Source organism: Empidonax traillii, unplaced genomic scaffold (genome assembly GCF_003031625.1).
Source record: "Empidonax traillii isolate 1590-97213 ecotype Southwest subspecies unplaced genomic scaffold, ASM303162v1 scaffold43:size1863611, whole genome shotgun sequence".
In the NCBI taxonomy this organism is placed as follows: Eukaryota; Metazoa; Chordata; class Aves; order Passeriformes; family Tyrannidae; genus Empidonax; species Empidonax traillii.
The window spans coordinates 1067797-1088024 of NW_020955236.1; the positions used below are offsets into that span (position 1 = coordinate 1067797).

Genomic DNA, 20228 nt, shown 5'->3' on the forward strand with positions numbered 1-20228 from the left:
ACACTGCCTCTTGTCTCTCTGTAGGTGTCACAGTTTCTACAGCAAACGCTACTCCCGTGCCTTGTACCTGGGAGCCAAAGCCATCCAGCTGAACAGCAACAGCGTCCAGGCCCTGCTCCTGAAAGGAGCGGCCCTGCGGAACATGGGCCGGGTGCAGGAGGCCATCATCCACTTCCGAGAGGCCATCCGGCTGGCGCCCTGCCGGCTCGACTGCTACGAGGGTCAGTGCCGAGCTGGGGGCTGTCGGCTGGGGTCCTGCTGATGGGGAGGGCAGAGGAGCAGCCAGGAGGTCTGTCCTCCTCCTGGCTTTCTAGTACATCAGCTATTCTTACCCCAGCATCTGTAGGAGCGCTCAGATGAGAGACGCTGGAGGATGTCTGGAATATCTAGAGAGTAGAATCTCTCCAGAACATCTAAAGATCTAAAGATGCCAGACTTATCCATGTAACAGTGATGTTACAGTAAGGGGATTTACCAGGTCTGTGAGAGATACTAGAGAATGTTTGGGCTTGCAAGAATGATTTTCACCAAGGGGTTTTCTTGTTGTTTTCTTATTGTTTTGTTTTGTTTAAACTGGATATAAACAGACTTGGGTGTTCCGGGTCATGATGTGAACTGTATGGTTAGTTCTTCTGGGAGCTTTGTTTTCTTCTATTTATTTAAGTATTTAAATATTTAAATCTTGTTGATCTCAGCAGCAGCTTCAGTGAGTTGTGAAGAGTCCAGGTGAAGTATTAATATCTCAGTATTGGAATTGGAGAAATCCAATTAACAGAAATGTTAGATTAGAGGTACTTTAGCGTTTGGGGTTTTTTTCAGTCCCTGCTTATAAATAAAAAGTGGTGAAATCAGTTATCTGTGGAATGGGTATGTTAACATGTACAGAGTCCCTTTCTCACTTGCAGCTGTGTTTCTTTACTGGAGTGCCAGCTGGGCAAGTAACTGAGGAGGTGAGTGCAGAGCTGACTCAGAACCTGAAATGTTTCCACGTGGTGTCACCAGGTCTCATCGAGTGCTACCTGGCATCCAACAGCATCCGGGAAGCCATGGTGATGGCAAACAACGTGTACAAAACCCTGGGAGCAAATGCACAGACGCTCACCCTGCTGGCAACTGTCTGTCTGGAGGACCCTGTCACCCAGGAGAAAGCAAAAACCTTGCTGGACAAAGCACTAACACAAAGACCTGATTACATTAAAGCTGTGGTAAAGAAAGCAGAACTTCTTAGTAAGTGCCTTTTTTCCCCATGTTGGTTTGTTTAGAGATAACTCTTGTACGTGGAAGGGGGTTCTTCAGACTTATCCACGTGAAGGATGTAGCAGTGGTGTTACAGCCCAGGGGTTTATCAGTTCTGTCCTGAAGGGAAAATCACAGGGATTCATTGCATCCAGCAAGTGATACTGCATCGCACCAGCACTTAAAGCATTTGCAAGCAGAATGTTTGGACTTCAAAGCAGGTGTAATTGTGAGTGTAGCAGGTATTGCGACAAAGAGCCATTGTTTAGAGTTAATCTTGCGAGAAGTAGATCACTGCTGCCCTCCTTGCTGACAGCGCTGAAGGGACAAACAGTCTGGTGTTGTGATGGCTCTGTGAACACTCTGACTTCATAGATTTATCTCAGCTATTAATTAAAACTGCAGTTTTGCCTGTGAACAGGTAGAGAGCAGAAGTATGAAGATGGGATTGCTTTGCTGAGGAATGCACTGGCCAATCAGAGTGACTGTGTGCTGCACCGGATCCTGGGGGACTTCCTGGTGGCTGTCAATGAGTACCAGGAAGCGATGGACCAGTACAGCATTGCCCTGAGGTAAAACACACCCTGAGATTGCAGGAGATTTCTAGGAACCAATAATCAGCTTGACTAAGTAAAGAGCTGAGCCACTGATTGATTTGAATGAGAATCAGAGATGGCTTTGCATCACTCTCCCTTAAAACAAACAAAAACGTGCAAATTACATCCTCTTAATTAATTAGTTGGTCTTAAGGCTTTGATCTGAGACGTGCACAATGTAGGGACTGCATTAATGTCAGACATGCCACTAGGCTTGTGATTCCTTAACTAACAAAAGATTTAAGGCCTGAAATTATTTATAGTTATTAATTAGTAGTCAGGCACCTTAAAATCCATTCCTTTGGACCAGAAGGTGCTATATAAAAATGAGCTATTCAGTAAATTTAAATAGTGTGATTCAACTTAACATAACCTAAATGTTATTTTAGGATGTTGCCATGCTAAATATTCCCATGCTTTGATTCCAACAACTCCAGTGTGCCTTAAATCCAGCACATCATGTCCACTGTACACTTGTATAGCTTAAATGGGTCAGCTGGTTTTTGCTTGCATATAATATATTTAGTCAGAGTCATTTAAATTTTTACTGCTTTGCTGCCACTTTATAATTAGTATTGTTGGAAGAGGTGACTAAGTTTTCTGGAAGAGTGGGATGTTTAGATAAGTGCATTCTTGGGGATCAAAACTGGTTTTTATGGAGATTTAATACTCAGTGGTACAGTCAGCCTTAGAGGAAGTTGCATCAGCTACTAAAATAAGCTGCTTGATGAAGTTAAACAGGAAGTGCAGACAGCAAGATGAGAGTTTGTTACTCTTCTTTACGCTAAGGCCACAAATAAAGGGAAAAAACGTTTCAGGACAAAGCTTTCTTTTTCTTCCTTCCTTCAGTTTGGATCCAAACGATCAGAAGTCACTGGAAGGACTGCAGAAAATGGAAAAAGAGGAAAGCCCAACAGATGCCACCCAGGAAGAAGATGTGGATGACATGGAGGGAAGTGGAGAAGAAGGGGACTTGGAAGGCAGTGACAGTGAAGCAGCTCAGTGGGCAGATCAAGAACAGTGGTTTGGGATGCAATAAAAGTCTCACCTGCTGCTTGTTCTGGCACTGGGGCCATTCTCCTTACAAGAACAGAAACTATGATTTTTTTTGCAGTAACAAAGGACCTTTTTTTGTTTGCTTATTTTTTTTAATAGACTCTGAAACCATTTAATACTCCTGTACATCTCCGTACCATGAAGATTCCTGATGCTTCTTATTTATTAAGTATAAGGGACTAACTGCATCCACAGTTATATTTGCAACTTTCCTTTTGAAAAACTCCTGCTAAAACTGAAACCATCAGAGTCTGAGGTGTGTAATGAGCCTGTTGGGATGAAAACAATGTCTGAATTCTGTCTAGGGCTAAGTGTGCTTGGAGTTGTAAATACAGGGGTTTGTACCCCTTGCTGGGAAGGCTCTTACTCTCGTTTGTGTGCTCCTGTTTGGGCTCGTGCTCCTGTTGAAATCTGGAGTGGTTGCTTGGATGTGACTGAAAGCAGCACTTTTCTCCTGCTGTGTTTGCTGAATTAATTTGTCTTTTTCCAGGGCATTACCTGTGCTGTCCAGGAGAAGTTTGGGACAATAGGCAACTTGGACTTACAGGATGTTTTCTGTAGCTGACTGATTTCTCTGTGTACAGAGTTAAGCCAATGGTGGAGAATTAAAGTCATTTTCTCAGCCCTTACTAAACCCTGTAATCACTTTAAAGTCTGTACATGAGCATTTATTTTAAAATGAAGTTTAGTTTTATTTCAGGATGTTCCTAAAAGCTCTTACAGCAGTGACTCAAAGCACTTCACATTCTGTATACAGCACTGACATTTAAAGTGGTATAAAAGGAATCCATCCCTCTTCCCTTGCATTGCTGGAGAAATGTTAAATTATGCAAATAGCCATATTGTCCTGGTTTTTCCATGTTTATGTACTTCCTGGTTTTGTCAGGTAATACTTGAATTCGTGTGTTTTCCCCTCACCTTCTGAAGCAAAGTCACTTCATGTACAAATCCTCAGCATTTCAAGGGTGAGCTGCTTTGGGTAATCTAGAAACTGTTGCAGTTCTGTGGGCTTGGTATGTGGGAGGAGGAATTACTTATTTTTCTTACTGTTCTGATTGCCTTAGTCTTTACCAAAACATGGGGTTTTTTTATCTTTATATTGGCAGTTTAATTCCTTTTGTATTTATTCTGTTGCCACAGGTATGCTGGAGCACACAGACTTTTTTTTAGAAGGCTAAAAAATAGTTTTGAGTATCAGTTGGAGGAAAAATGGCTCTTTGATACAAATACATGAGATGGAAAAGAAGCTTCTCCCTCTAAGGCAGATCAGGGTAAAATATCATCCCTCTGTGATATTGTATCAAAAATGCAAACAGAAGGAATAGGCAGATTATGGGCTGTTTTGGAAATGTTTTTGGTATGTCACATCTAACAAAGGAGGAGTCTAATAGTGTATCCATCTGAAAAAAGAAAACAGCTGGGTGCCTGTTCTCTCTGGAATTTCGTGGGCTCCAAACTTTCCAAAATATCAAACTCAACTGTGGTTGGTTGAAGGTGATTTGGGAAGAACAGCAAAGCTGTCCTGGGGGGTGGATGGGCATGAACTGCTCCTGCTCGTCCATGGAGCAAATCCACCAAATTTCAGGGAGGGCAAACATTTTGTTAATGGCTTTTTGGTGGATGAGAGGCCTGGTCCTGTTCTTTCCTTGGACAATTGCTGTGGGATGCAGTGAAGAGATTTCAGCTCATCACATGTCTCGTGGCAGAAATAATACATGTACAAGCAAATTCAAAGCATCTTTTTTAAAAAAAAAAAAAAGCTTTGTTTTCTCAGTCAACATTCATCTGATTCATCTGCAGCTTTCTAGTATTGCAGACCTCTACTGTGGATGCAAATGGAGTTGTCTGTGGTGGGTTCTTAGGTATATCTGGTAATCTGTGCTCTTAGAACAGGCAGGAAACTAAAACTACATCAAGATGAGTGTGTTTGGGTGCAGCTTTAACAAGTCCAGGCACACCTTAGGACACCTTGAGATGGCTGTTCAGAATAGAGTTGGATCCTTGCTGCCTTGGTTTTCCGAGAACTTGGCCCCTGACTGAAAATTAAATCAGATCCTGCTGATAAAACCTGGGTGAGTATCTGATGTGTTGAGCTCACATAGCTGGTGTGTAATCTTTGCTAAGAGTTGTACAGTAAGGGACTGAGGAACTTCAAGGTGCATTTGAGATGATAGAGATATATTTAGCACTCACTTCAGAATTCCGGAGGGGTTCTCGCCTATTAATGAGCCTTCATTAGCACTCTAATTTTAGAATGTGATCTCTGGTTTTGCAGAGATCTCGTACAATCCAGTGCAGTTCTAGTTCAGGGAATAGAACAATTAGCCCTTAATGAGCAGCTGACCTCATTCCCTCCCCCAGTCACGTGCTGTGCACCTTGGAAGAAAAGATCACAAAGCCAAAAACTGAAGTTCAAGCTTTGTCAAATCAGGAATGGAAGTGAAAAAAAAACAGTTTGTGAGGTAAAAAAGCTGTTGCCATCCAGCTCTGACTGTACAGTGTTGGCATGCCTGAGGTGCCAGTCTGGAGCTGGGTAAGGACAGAGTGCTCAAGTTTGCTTGGGATCATTGAATTTAAGTCACAAATATAATTTAAGTTTTAATTCTTTCCTGTTTTGTGGTAGGAAAGAGAAGAAGTGATGGAAAGGGACCGACTTCCTTCAAACCATACACTGACTGGGGTAAGGGCTAAAGGGCTGAGTTTAGCAGAGCCCAAAAGGAGCACAAATTCAGGATGTGGCTGGAAATTGCCTAAATAGTGCATTTACTCACACTTCATCCTGCCATGTGCTGATAACACCTGAAATTCCAGCAGTATTTCTAATTCTGATTTCCAGATCTTGGAGCATCTCCCAGCTGGACTCCTAGGCTGGGGGAGTTCAGGGGTTGGCAGAAATGAGCTCCTTAAGACTTTAGCAGTTGATCCAAGAGCTTGGGTTGATCTGGCAGCATAAAAGGGCCTTTTCCAGTGTGTGCTTTGCTGGAAAAGGCTGTTACGATGCCAGTTCTTTCCCTGAACTGTTTAACTGTCGAAAAGTGCTTCCAATTTTTTTATTCCTGCTTTATTTCCTTGCACTGAGTGTGTGCTGTGCTGTGTTACTCCTTGATGTGCAGTTCGGTGTGATGGGTTGAAGCTGCTGACTTGGCTTCATCCTCTTGGAACATGGAGTAGTTTTCCAGTAAAGTGAAGTGTGATGACATCAGCAGGGCAGCAACAGCAGTCTGTGGCTACACAACTTCCGTGGGCTGCTCTGTGGAAGCTGCTGGCCATGTGGTTCCTGGGGTAAGTGTGTGTCTGCTGGGAAGCCAGTAAAGCTGGGATTGGGATCTGGGACTGAGAGGAGCTGCTTGATGGGTGCAGAGGGGACAGTGTAGGAGTGGGAAGGTGGTGTAACCTCACTTTCTGGTTTCTCTGCTGAGGTCCATAGTGAAAGTGAGATGGGAGATTTGTGTGGATTGATTGTCAGTCAGGAATGTTGGTGTCTGTGTGACGAACACGGGGAAAGTTTGGCATTACTCTGAAAAAAAGCAGTAATTCCTGTATTAGCCCAAATTCTCTCTGGCCAGGGCAGTTCCTGGATTCTGGCTGTGCCAAGAGGAGGGACAGGGTGTGGAGACAGGCTGTCACCTTTCCTCAGCTCCCCAGGAGAGCTTTTAATAGGTGAGGAAGCAGGAGGTGGCTCCCACTGACCTCTGGGTGTGGGTTCTGCAGAGGATAATGTCACACTGAAACTCAGCCAATTTGATAAAGCTCGAGGTCAAGTGTTTGCTCTCCTGGTGGGAATATTGGGCTCTGAGAAGTTTTAAGGACCCTCCACCCAGCTCACTGGAAATATTTGAGGTTCTGGGAGAGGGATTTAACCCTTCCTATGCTGTGCTTTGGTTTTTGCTTTTGCTGCTGCTCTTGCCTGACAAGGGGGATGAGGAAACAGGTGGGTTTGATCTCCTTTTGTGCTGGGATTTACCATTTCTGCAGTTAATTCAGAGGCTTCACAGCGTGGCAGGAAGAACATCCATCATCTGGCCTTAAAGAGGTGCAGGGAGGTTTACAGCTTGGGTTCTGTGGTAGGACACCAAGGTGCTGTGGGGTGAGGGGAGCTGTAAGGCCCAGTCCTAACCCCAGTCCAGTCCCAGTGCCAGCCCAGTGGGCAGAGCCTTTCCATGGGGTAAAAGAGGAGCCAAGAGGCTTGATGGGATGCTGCCAGCAGGGCTTTTACCCAGCTGGAAACGTCTTGGAGAAGACTTCAAAGACTTGAAACTGCCATGCAGCTGGTGAGGGAGCTCTTAATCCCATTAGGATTAGGGATCAGAGCATCAGCAGCTGTGTTTTGGGAAAGGTTGGATGCTGTTAGTCTTTCAGAGTGAGTCTGCCCAGCCGGCCGCTCCAGGAGCAGGAAGGGCATCACCCCTGTAGACTCAGTTCTAAGGGAATTATTCTTACAGGTTCAGTTCCCACTGTCTCCAATGAAAGGGCAGGGCCTTACCCTGATCAGGTACATCCCTGGACCCCCCTAAATTGATGTCTGCAGTCTTCTCGGCACTTCCATGTGGGTAAACTGTTGGGATGTAATATTTCAGAAGACCTCTTCAGGTGCTCAGAGCTCTGCAGACTGAGCAGAGGGGGGTTGCTGGTCTGTTTTTTACAGTCCCAGGATTTTCCTGTGGCTTTTTCCTAGCTCAGTGGGGAAGAAAATTTGCCACCTCCTCTCCCTGAGGCTTCTCTCGTTTCTCGCCCACCCTGCTGGGGGCGGATGTGGGCTCTAATCACACACAAATTCACCTCGAGGTAAAAATGGGGTTATTTCCTGCCCTCTGTATTTAGAGTTTGATGTAACGTGCCCATAATGCCTCATAAGTGATCTATGGGGAGCTGCTTCCTTTCTCTGCTGTCAGTGGCTCATCCATGTGATGCTTTAGAGCCGGGGGTTGCAGGGAGAGGAGGAGGAGGAGGGGGAAGATGAAGCTGTTGATTTCAGCATCTCTTACCACACACTCTTGCACCGAGTACCTTGGCAACCCACTGAGCATCACGTTCTGCTCACATGGCTGTACTCCAGAGTGCTGCCTCAGGGTCACTTGGGGGACTCGCTCTGCCTTCAGCTTGCACATCATCATTTAAGGAAACATTTAACGATCAGGTGTGAGTTGGTGTCAGTTTGCTCAGAGAGGCGCTGTCTGAGCGCAGAGGTGCTGGAATGTGCCTCGCTGTGACAGCAGCTCGAGCTGCTCGCTGAATAATGACTTTGTATCTCCCTGAGCTTTACCCCCGTGCTGGGGACAAGAATTTCCACAGGCTGAGAAACGGGGCAGGAGATGGAGGTAAGGAGCGTGGAACCAGGCACTGACAGCCCCAGCCCCGGGGCTGAGAGCAGAGCTCAGCCTGCCCACACAACACTACCATAGTAGGAAGCAGCCACAGCAGCTCAGCCCGATGTCTTAACACACCCTCCATCATCCCAGAGTTCTGCTGGACGATGGAATTCCACCTCTGTATTTTTAAACCTCTTGAAGGGTCTCAGACATGTCACCTCATTGGGATAAGGCTCTTGGGGGCTGAGGGGCATTACACCTAATTTAAAACACATTCCTCAAGTTGCCTCTTATTCCAAACAAAACCTTGGAGCAGAGCATCACAGGACACTTGGAAAAGCCAGCTTTTCCCCTTGAGGTGCTGTAGCCTTGCCTAACTCCTGCACTGTGAGCTCCCCTGGTGTGGGGAAGGGAGTGAGCCCAAGTGCCAAGCACTCCCAGCAGGATGCTCGTGGTGTGGTTTGGAGCAGGAGCTACTTTAGGCTGGGGAGGGGCAAAAAAGGACCAAAAAAAAAAAAAATAAAATAAAAGATGTAGTTGGGAAAGAATTGTTTATTTTACGTTTCTCAGAGGGATTTTACAAACAATGGAGCATTTTAAAAAAACTGAGTGATCAAAGTACTTGACAGTGTCCCTTAAACACACACACAAGCCCCTGGACAGAGGAAATCACACCAGCGAGGAGGTCAATACTGCCGAGGAGCAGCTGCATCTGCATAGTTCTAGGAGGGAAGATTGTGGTGGTGCTAAAAAGTGGCATCCTGGCATTTAAAATAAGAGCACGGACCTGCAGGAAACAAAGTGCATCAAATACCACGCCGAGTATGTATTGGAGAATAAATTTATTTACCTGATACAAATGAAACTAAAGGTGTGATGCTCCTTTTACTGTCAGCATGTCAATAGACAATTGATCTTATTTACAACTTCTAAAGGTCACACATGCAGCTGTGGGAACTGGCTACGTCGTCGTTGCTTTTTTAGATAAATGCATCACGATATTTTGTATTGCACCAACATCTGTCTTACTGCCTTAGATTTAAATAAGTTACATTACAGTGCAAAAGAGGTTGATTTGCACAGATGATAAAAAAAATCCAAAGTTATGAAGTGGAGGCTTAACGGTTTAACATTCATCTGTAATCGTTTCCATGGATTTATAAATAGGAGAGCATTGTACAGAAGCTGTTGGAGTCGGATGTTTGGATGATACAATACAGAGAGATCCATCTACAAACCCAAGGCATGCATTATCTGATATTGTACATTGTATATAAACCGGCATTTTACATACAGGAAACATGGGAGATTGGCTGACAGCTCCGTGATTCTGGTTCAAGGAAAACCCAACTCTTCTCCATGCAGCACAGAAACCAACCTTCTCTGGAGAGAGTTCCGCCTCGAGAAAATCTACATTGCACGTTTGTACATCTGTATCATGGAGTCCTAATGGTACCACACATTTCTTCCACAGAGAACACAATGAGGTTTTTGTTTTTAGGGAAAGCAAAGAATCTTTACACGATACATGCAGAAGTTTTGGTAGATGTGTTGCTAAAAACACATGCACGCAACAAAACAACCTTACATTTCTGCAAAATTGTTTAGGAAGCGATTACTCCAGTATTGCTGAAAAGGAAAGAAAGAAAAGGCATCAGTTAATGAAAGGATGAATGCTCAGTTATCATTATACAAGCAAGACTAAGATCAACAGTGACAGAAGAAAGAATGTTAAGTTTGGTAACTGGCTGCTCTGTCGCTGAAGGGACACTCTCAGGTTACTTTGTCCTTAAAGCCCAGACCCTCTGGATTGAAGCTCAGCTCCTCTGAGCAGAGCTCCCTTGATCACCAGCAGAGCCAGCACTTCCTACCAAGGACTGCAGTGAAAAATAATTAAGTCATTTAATTAACTTTGGCCTTTCTCTGCCTGATCAGTGGCACCAGACAAGTCTCGCTGAGCTGGAATTTTGACTTTCAAGTTTCACCCTACACAGGTGGAGCTGAAGATTTTAAGGGTGTTTTTCTCCAATCGAGGCATTATTCCAAGTTTGGTCCCCAAAGTGACCTAACAATGTCCCTTTTCCAGGCAGCTTGTTCTGGGAAGCAGTAGGAAAGCTTTGAAGAAGTCATCACACTACACAGATTAACGTGTAGGCCGAGGGGAGAGTACAAGGCCCTGCAGCTCCCGCTGTCCTTCACCCCCACACCACAGAGCGAGGTCAGCCCTGTGTCTGGGAGAGCCTGGGGTGCTCTGGGGCCCTACAACTCCAGGGAAGCTCTTCCAAACACCGCTTCAACACTGTAAAATTTGGGCTCTCCTGCTAAGATTTGAAAATGCATATTAATGCAATTAAGGATGTAATTAGCAGAGATTAGGGAAACAGTTAATGGTTAGAAGTGCAAAAAAGTAAAACAAGACAGGTGCAAGAGACAGACGACTCTGTATCGGTTTTACCTCCCTTCATCTCAGCAAATTGAACCCTCTTTAGGCTGTTTACCAGGAACTGTGGGCAGGAGCTGTGTTCTCTGAACAGAACTGCTGTACTGCATTCTATCAGCAGATTAAAATCTCATTTTCGTACCATTAACCTCCCAGCCAGCCTCCCTGCAAACACGAGCCCTGGGGCACTTGGACAGACTGGGGTATGTTTTTCTGCAGCCTCTTTCATCCTCATTTATTTGCAGCAACGTTTTGGGAAACCAAGTATGAACTATTTTTATTGCTTGGATGGCAGCAAGAAGGAGCAGCTCGGTGTGTAGCTCATGGACAGCACTTTGGATTCGTTACGTGAAAGCAGAGGGAGCCCAAGGCACTGCAAAGACAAAAGCTCCTGTCTAAATATCCAATGTTGGGCTGCAGCTGCCTGAGCATCCTCCTTGCTACAGAACCCTGGATTCAGGAGGAGCTGCTCTCATTCCAAACCCCACTGGGTTCCCAGCACAAGCCAATATCCTTCCTGGTGTTCCCAGCATAAGGCAGCATCAATCACACGATTGATCCTGGTCTTACACATCCCTCTCACACTAGAAAATAAGCAGCGACGTGTGAGGGCACCAAGGAATCCAGAAAACAGCAGAGATGACAAAGCTTGGTGAGATGAGAGCAAAGAGAAACAAAAAAAAATATGAAGTTAATTTCTAGGAATGGAGTGGGAGATCAAGCCTGGGGAAGTTTGAGCTATTTCTGCTGCTGTTTGTGTGTTCTCAGGAACACAGGAAAATAGGAGTTACCTATTGCTACCCCCAGTTACCCTATTTCAACCTGGGGAGGCTGAAGAGGAAATATTTAGGACCAAAGAAATGAAATGAGAATTTCAAGATGTTGCAAGTCAGCCTGTTCTGAAAGGTCCTCCCTTCCTGGCTTCTGCAGATGAAAGGGCTGAGGCTGAAGGATGACAGGATCTATACAACTAAGGTAAACATTTGAGTTAACACATTTCCTGCAGTGAGTCCAAACCTTGCACTGCAGTTCTGTCCTTTCTGCAGCAGAAGAGCCATCAGAAGAGCAGCCTTTTCCTCTCCTACTGCAACTCCCACTGCCTGCTCAGCTCCCAGGGTGGAGCCCAGACCCACAGCACTCCCTCCAGGAACACAAGGTTGTGATTCCAAGGCAGGATGAGCTGCCCAGGAGGAAGCTCATGGTGGGTCTTAATATTTGGCCGATCCAGGCCAGACAAGGCTGGGATTTACAGCACCTGGAAAACAGAAGTCCTAAAGCACAGCACAGCTGCCACCGAGCCCTAGACCTGCACCTGCTGATCATGGGGAACTCTATTGTTCCATTTCTGCAGGGAAATCTGGACAAGACTGGGAGAAAACAAAAGAAAACCAGAGTAGATGAAGATTGCTTGGGCTCTGTAGGAGCACCTTTACGAGCTGACTGTTCCTGTAAGCTCCAGAGCCTGTAGGGATGGATCCTTCTCCATTTACCCACCACTCATCCAGCCTTCTAGGGCAAACTGGAGGAACACAAGGCCCTATCCCAAGTGCCTCCAAGACATGAGCAAGCTCTCAGATGTCTATGGAAATCCAGGACAAAAGCAGCAAGATTCATTTTCAACACAGACAGGTGCTGAAGACTGAATTCTACTTATCAACAGTCATTTTCCCTTCATCTTCTTAGAGAAGGAAAAAGGGGATGAATAGTGGGATCATTTAGCATAAAAGACAAGAACAGGATTGTACAAGAAGCAGGATCACTCATGGTGGCTTTAGAAAGGCCATCAACATGGTGCTCTGGAGGTTCAAGAATAACCAGTGCTCAAGGATTCAGTGGCATTCCTGCCCTGGAATATATTGATGTTGGGAGCACACAAGAACTAACTTGCTAGCATCTGTTTCCAACAAGTAACATACTGGGACATATTCTGATCTCAAGGAATCCTGAAATCACACGAACTATTATTTTTCCATTTCAAGACACAGGGTCACGCCTCACGCTGCTCTTTTGTTATCGATACAGCAAATGGTCACTGCAGGCCAGTGGTTTTGTGGAATGCAAAACCTTAGTTTGGCTCTTCCACGCTAAAAAAGGGCATTCAGGGGGATTTCAAATGCTCACAGTTCAGCAACACGCCTACTACATCATCAGGTCAGCTCCTCTGAGCCACCCCAGCATCGACTCCAGACAAGCCAAAGCCTCTGTAAACAGAGCACTCGCGATGCAGTGGAATTTCTGATGGAGCCTGAGTGTTCTGAGGGGAGAGTCTCTATTTGAGAGCTTAAACCAAGAGAATGATGTGTGCTCGCTGGATTCCAGCTGGCACCAACAGGAACAGCCTGCAACTGTCCCGGTCCTCCAGGAGGGATCTCAAAGCTGCCCGAATTTGGTTCCTCAGACTGAGCCAGCACAAGATAACACAGCACCTGCTGCTCTACAGGCAACGACCCCAGGACAGGTTTCAGAGACTGCCCTGCTAAGCCGAGACTGGGGTTTTTTTGCCTTCTCAGGTGGCCACTGCACAAATAATGAGCTGCTTTAGCCAGGAGCAGCACTGCAGGTACCAGGGATGAGGGGAGAGTGGGAGCCCCTACTTCAGAGCAGGGAAAAGCTTTGGAGTAAACCAGTACCTGACCACGAGTACCAGAGAGTTTTGGACACTAAACATTCACGTTCACAGCTGTCAGGGTCTTAAGTTTGAGATAAAATTAGACAAATCTGTAACTTAAGACCAAAAGCTGTAAAGACCTTGGGGCACAAAGGCTCCCGGGTGCTATAAAACAAGACCCTAAAATACACTAAACCAAAAGCAAGTGCTTTGCCTTTGGAATCGGTAATTTGAGCTTCAGACCACAAAACAAGAGTCTAAAGTGGTGATAATAATGTAGCACAGCAGAGTTTGACAAAACACAGCATGGGAATGAAGGAAATTACTATTTATTCTTCAACATGTATACATCATAATGCTATTTTACAGCAAGTCACCACTGGCAGGGTGAAATGGAAGAGAAATACTCACTTTAGTCGATGAAAGTTGGAAGGCATTGGAGAAAAACACCACAGTTAGGACTGTTAATGACTTACACATTGTTGATACAGGACTGAATTTGAAAACATGCTTTAACATTTACCGTAATAATGAAGGTGGTTAGTGCCACATCAAAATAAAAATAGTTCTATACAATATGTTCAATTTGGTCATGTGCTATTTACAGATTTTACAAAAAACACACACGAGCTTGTTACTTCAAGTCAGGCTTACAACAGGCCAGCAGAGTAACCCCATGGATACAACTGAGCATTAGTGCCCTAAGTGTAGGAAATCTAATTTCTACCTATGCAGTGCAAGTAATTTTTCCAGGTCTCATTGCAAATGTTGATCTTAAAGGGGGGAAACAAACAAACAAAAAAACCAAAAAAAAGAGAAAGAAAAAGAAAGGCTCTGATGTGTAAATAAAGTATTAAACCCCAAGTTAAACCCTCTTTTGAATTCATAGAGATTGTGTTTGTTAAAAAGGCTTTAAAGGAGACAGAAGTAGCCCTCCCTGTCCCTGCAAAACGGGCAACACTGGCAAAATAAGGTCTTGTTACAATAAAATACAATAGACAAAATAAATAATCTTAAAAAAAACAAAAAAACAAAAAAACAAACAACCCTATGTGTGTCGAGAGTATGGAAGAACCCCAGCAGGCTGCACCTGGAATGGCATTTTCTGCACGAGCAAGATTAGGCATTACCTCATACAGAAACTGGTGTAAACAAGGCCAGTCAAGAACCAAGAGTGAGGGAAGAGGGGAACCGAGAAGGAATCCTGACGGAGGGAGCAGGACCCTCTACCCAGTGCAGAAAGTTCTGCTCGTGAATCAAACCTGACTTCATGACAAATTAAGTTTGGATGATCATGCAGAAGACAAACAGTTACATGCTTTTTTAGTTTTAGACAACACACATTCATTCCCTAAAATCTGCTGCCAATTTAGTCTGATAGTGTCCGCTGGCTCAAAACAAATTTACTTCTCTTTTTTTTTTTTTTTTTTTTTTTACATGATGAATAAGACTATTGAACAGAACACTGTACATGCTTTTCATCTACAAAAAAATATTTGCATAAAATAGTGTTAGTTCTCTGTACATGTCAATGGACACTTTAACTGTGTATAAAAGAGGAATATATTGCCCCCACTGAAGTCAGAAAAAGAAAAAAGAAAAAAAAAAACAACCAAAAAATCTAGATTATGAAACCTCCATCACCGGCAAATATGTTCATGTGAAAATTCAGCAGAAATAGACAGTTGCTCTAAACAATAAAAAAATTAAGTTAAACTCTTTTTTTTTTTTTTTTCTCCTTTGAATGTAAAACTCGTCACCGTGTCAGTCAAGACCAGAACATATCACTAAAGTTAGTGTCTGTGCTGTAAAGCCAGATAACCAAGGGCATAGTAATGAACACAAACGGCCAGGAAACTCCTTCGGTGCATGCTGACAGAGCACAGGGTTTGGTGGCAGGCCTCACACTATCTTTACCAGGTTCCAGGTAGTTACGGGCCACATATTTAAGTGTTTCATCCAGCAGAATGACAGGGAGGGAGATTTTCAACACCATCAGCCACTGAGTCACATTCAACGGCGTGATCTGGAAGATAATCTGAAAGAAAAGCCGAGTGTTACGGAACCCCAGGATGTGCCCAGTTGGAAGGGACCCACAAGGATCAGCAAGTCCAACCCTCAGCCCTGCACAGGCCCATCCCCAAGAGTCACACCCTGTGCCCCAGAGGATCATCCAAATGCTCCCCGAGCCCTGGCAGCCTTGGGGCTGTCTGGGGGAAGAACCTTTTTCTAACATCCAACCTGAATCTGTCCTGACACAACTCCAGGCCATTCCCTGGGTCCTGTCCCTGGTCCCCACAGAGCAGAGCTCAGTGCCTGCCCCTCCTCTTCCCCTCAGTCTCCAGCTGAACACACCAAGTGCCCTCAGCCGCTCCTCATACCGCCCCTCAAGGCCCTTCCCCATCTTCACTGCCCTCCTCTGGACACTCCCTAATGCCTTAATATCTTCCTTACATTGCAGAGACCAAAGCTGCCACAATATTCCAGGAGAATCCCTGCTCCCCCTCCAGCCCCACATGGGTTTGTGCTCTATCTCCAAGGTGGGTGTGAGACACGGGCACTTACTGGCAGTGGTTCCACATAAAGGATAAGGAAGTGGAGGGACATGGACAAGCAAATGGCTCCCACCAGCCAGATGTTCTCCCACGGGGGCATCCTCATCAGGGACTGGTTTTCTGACAGGCTGCAAGAGGAACATGGGACGTGTGTGTGTAAGTAACACCGACAGGAAGCTCCATGAACCACAACACCATCCAGACAGCACAGCAAGGCACAGGGATCCCAAGGAGGGAAGGTCCCAGGAGAGGGTTTATATGCATGTTGCAACTTTAAACTACCCTGAAAGTCAGCTTAGAGAAGCAGTCAGTCAGCCTCACATTTAATCCTGAAAGCTCTTTTATGTTCTGCTCATTCCTGATCTGGTCCATTCTTTTCACAAAATCCTCCCTGTGGGAAGGGCAAGGGAAGGATGGACATGGCAGCATAAGACAGAATCCACCTCAGTCCACCCAGTTCTTCTGAAGTTCACTGAGAGACTGACAGAGGGTCAAGTATTGGCACCTTCTTTAATCCTGCTCTTGATTCCACCTGCATTGAGGCAGAAGAGGCTGAGATCCAGAGCACTGGATGTAGAGCAGCACCTTACTATGTAGGACTACCCCAGTACACTTGTATTTGAAGTTTATTTGTTTTTAAATTAACTGACCTCTAAGCTATTTGAAGAAAAATACCCTTGACATTGTGCTATTTAGTGGTTTCCATTTATAATCTAATATTAATTGGCTAAACCCACACTCCCTTAGGGCAGGAAAAACTATTTTCCATATCTTCAGCATTCTTATTTTAGTTCTCCTTGATATCACTTTATACCAACATAGGAGGGGATAATCTGATTGATTAAGCTTAGATTAAAAATAATGGAAAATATTTCAGTTGCTTGTGCTTAGTAAAATACCAGAGTGAATTGGCAGCCTTAAAAATATACCTTACGATAAGAGATCTCAAATGTTATCTCAGAGTCATTTTGTTTGCACTACCAGGGCTGAGAAAGGAAACGTGACTCATTCTTTGTTAGCTGAGCTGTCCACCAAGAATGAAATGGCACAAAAAAAGCAGGATTTGGGATGAGTTAAGCAGAGACTCTGCCTTCCTGCCCAGACACACGAACCTGTTGAGAGCATTGCACATCTCTATGGTGACGAGCACAGACAGAGCCATTGTCATCGGATACGGGGACTCGAAAACCACGCAGTCCACCCCGAAGAAATCCGGATTGTCCTCTTTGCACTGCAGAAAATGGCTCTGCAACAGAACAATGTGAGCTCACTTCCACAGCTTGTTAACTTGGGAAATTGTAAAATAGGCAATTAGGCAAAAAAGCAGTGAATATCATAGAGAAGTTTCTACTGTGACTCTCAAACCCAGTGCTTATAAACTTTTGCCCACTTTCAAAAAATCCCCTTTAGGCTTTTACTTACAAGACAACAATTTAACCCTTCAAATTGTTAGAGGCTCAGGTATCCCACCCCTGAGCTTTACAGTTAAGACTAATTAATCATGATCAAATTTTACACTAACAAGTCTGCAAATGTTCAGTTATATGAATTCCTGCAATCTACCAGTTTTCTACAGTCATTTCAAGCATGAAAGCAGCAGGTACCTCCCCTCTCCCCCCAAGGATATTAAACTGAGTAAATACCAGTTGGTAAAAGGAAACTCTTGGACCACCATCAGCAGCAATAAACCACCAAGCAGCAGCACCCACTGTGGCAGCACCAACATAGCCTGGAAGAAAACAAAGTGCTTTTCTCAGCGCTGTGAACTGTACGCAAAACAAGACCTCACTTGCCACACTTGAACTTCTACCTCAAGGCTTCCAGCACTGGAGAAAAAAAATGAGTTTTAATTCCTGTCTTAGAGTTTATTTAAGAGAAAAAAAAAGCCATTAGTACTCACATCCAATAGCCAGGTAACGGAAGAAGAGCCACCCACTGATCAGGGGCTCTTTGGGGTTGCGGGGGGGCTTGTTCATGATGTCCAGGTCGGGAGGGTTAAAGCCCAGAGCGGTGGCAGGGAGACCATCAGTCACAAGGTTTACCCACAGCAGCTGGACAGGGATCAGAGCTTCAGGAAAACCCAGGGCAGCAGTCAAGAAGATGCTATAAAGAAACCCACCGGTTACAAGTTTATTCATGTAATCAGTCCTTTAAGGTTTAAGCCTAAGCCTGCAGCATCGCTTCTGTTCTTTCACACAGAGCTCTCTTCACTTCAGATCACAAGCTGAGTATTCAAAATCAGAAAACTAAAACCATGTCCAAGAGCAAACACTTCTAACCACTAAAGCATGTAAGCTTTGAAGCATTGTCTTCTTTTGGTAACTTCAAAAATTGAAGGTTTTGCTTTAGGCTTGTTTTTCTCCACTTGTCTGTAGAGGTAAATATATATATACACACACATATGGATAAAGGCTTGCAAGCCACTTTCTAAAAGACATTTTAGCTCGAATGACTAAGCTGCATTTCCCTAGATCACTGCTGCTCCCTGCAGAAGTTTAATGAGCATGTAGCTTTCATGGCTCCAAGGCTGGGGGAATAAATAGAACAGAAACAGGGGCTGCAGCAAGAGCCGTACGAAGGACGGCTTTAAAGTTGACAAGAAACAAAGCAAGACAATTGCTGTGTTTTATCCCACTCTGGGAGAAAGTCTGCTTTGAAGTGAGGGCTGTGAGGAGATCAATATTGAGACTCAGCTACCAGAAATGCATCCTGTGGTGCTGGGTCACCACTGCTCCTCACAGAGGAACACAAGACACGTTCCTGGAACCTGAGGTTAAACAAACATCTAAGCTAAGCCTGTGACTCAAGTTACCTGAAACTCCAGATCTTGTAATATTTGATTAAGGTTTTTGTTTCCCATTCTAGAGAATTATTCCAATCATAGAAATAATTGGAAAGTATTACCTACTGAGCTACAATATTCTGTGTAACAACACAATGTGCAGCTTCTGGGGCCAGCTACAATTCTTCACTAAAGACCAGGCCGACATACAACGCCCACAATGATCGATTACCTGCAGAACCTGTTCCTCTGGTTTTCCTGAGAAATACTGAAGTAAATAACCAGCAGAAGTCTCCACCATCACTACTCCAGTTCAAAGAAAAAAGAGACTTAAACCTACCAAACAACCTCCCCAACGTTGGAGGAGATCAGGTACCGGATGAACTGTTTCATGTTGTTATAAATGGCACGTCCTTCTTCCACAGCAGCGACGATCGTGGAGAAATTGTCATCTGCTAAAACCATTTCAGAGGCAGTTTTAGCCACTGCAGTGCCAGAACCCATAGCAATTCCAATTTCTGCCTTCTTCAGTGCAGGGGCATCATTGACACCATCACCAGTCTAAAACGAGAATTCAGAGTTGAAACAAAACATTAAATAAATATGGTGGGGATTTATGTACAGGGCCAGAAAGGAAATGCTGGGCGTGGGTTTGGATCCTTAAACATCACTAAGTGCAAAACTATCCTGAGGCTTTGGAGTTCAAGGAAATGTGCAGACAAGTGTTTTCCAGAACGGGGCATTAGTCTGAAAGGGCCTAATTAGTGTTTAAACACAGTGCTTGCCTTTCAAACCGAGGAGCGGCTCCATCGCTTACCATGGCTGTGATCTCATCGAAAGACTGAAGGAACTCCACGATCTTGGATTTGTGGGAAGGCTCCACCCGAGCAAAGCAGCGGGCGTGGTGACAGGCGTCCCTCTGGGCAGCGAGGGAGAGCTCATCAAACTCCCGGCCTGTGAAGGCCTTGGTGGAAACGTCCTCGTCCTCCACGAAGATCCCGATGCGGCGGCAAATGGCCACGGCCGTGCCCTTGTTGTCCCCGGTGATCATGATGACCCTGATGCCAGCCTGTCTGCACAGCTTGATGGATGAAGCTACTTCAATCCTCGGGGGATCCAACATTCCCACACAGCCCACAAAGGTCAAGTTGGTCTGGAATGAGACACAGCAAGTGTCAGGGCAAGATCCTGTGGATTCCTCACCTAACAGCAGTGAAAGCCTTTTGCTTGCACGTTACATCTCTCTCAGTGTAGTGGTATCTGTTTGTACTCCTTGTCCTACCTTTCCGAACAGATTTTGCTTCAAATTTTCTTGGCTAAAACACGCTCTACTTGCCAGCTTTACAAATTCAACCTGCAAGCATCGAGCCTTTCATTTTGGTTATCAGTGCCAGGAGCGCAGAGCACAAGCCAAAAGCTCTCATGCAACTGTTATTTCCCTCCCTCCAAATACCAGATACAGATTTCACTGGAAAGTTACAGAGCAGCAAAGATGATAATCATGGACTGAGCCCCTGCAGCTGACAGCACGTTGCATACAATGGCAGGTATGTTCCAGCACAAAATCCCCAAAGAGCTCTTGCAGTTGGGCAATGCCAAACTGAAAACCACCAAGGCTGAAACCACAATGCCGTTTTGGGAATATT

General features: G+C 44.9%; 2 protein-coding genes across 4 annotated transcripts in view; one reads left to right on the forward strand and one right to left on the reverse strand.

Moving 5' to 3' along the window:
- The window catches only part of ANAPC7 (anaphase promoting complex subunit 7), an 8929-nt gene extending 5407 nt beyond the window's left edge, over positions 1–3522 (forward strand). Inside the window, exons 7-10 of the mRNA XM_027878679.1 lie at positions 12–221; positions 1003–1227; positions 1658–1808; positions 2682–3522. Coding sequence (XP_027734480.1) covers positions 12–221; positions 1003–1227; positions 1658–1808; positions 2682–2871 — 776 coding nt within the window. The 3' untranslated portion in view covers positions 2872–3522. The remainder of the gene's footprint in view (positions 1–11; positions 222–1002; positions 1228–1657; positions 1809–2681) is intronic.
- Positions 3523–8731: 5209 nt separating this feature from the next.
- Positions 8732–20228, reverse strand: part of ATP2A2 (ATPase sarcoplasmic/endoplasmic reticulum Ca2+ transporting 2) — a 45443-nt gene continuing 33946 nt past the window's right edge. The window contains exons 14-21 of one of the 3 annotated variants that reach the window (XR_003570631.1): positions 19400–19735; positions 18923–19143; positions 17701–17903; positions 17444–17529; positions 16913–17046; positions 15811–15928; positions 13657–15283; positions 8732–9826 (exon numbers count right to left, since the gene is read on the reverse strand). Coding sequence is in view for 2 of the 3 variants with exons in the window: in XM_027878556.1 (XP_027734357.1) it covers positions 15014–15283; positions 15811–15928; positions 16913–17046; positions 17444–17529; positions 17701–17903; positions 18923–19143; positions 19400–19735 (1368 nt within the window). In the remaining variant the exon portion in view is untranslated. Of the gene's footprint in view, positions 15284–15810; positions 15929–16912; positions 17047–17443; positions 17530–17700; positions 17904–18922; positions 19144–19399; positions 19736–20228 lie in introns of all 3 variants that reach the window. The other 2 variants (XM_027878557.1, XM_027878556.1) reach the window with 2 other exon arrangements.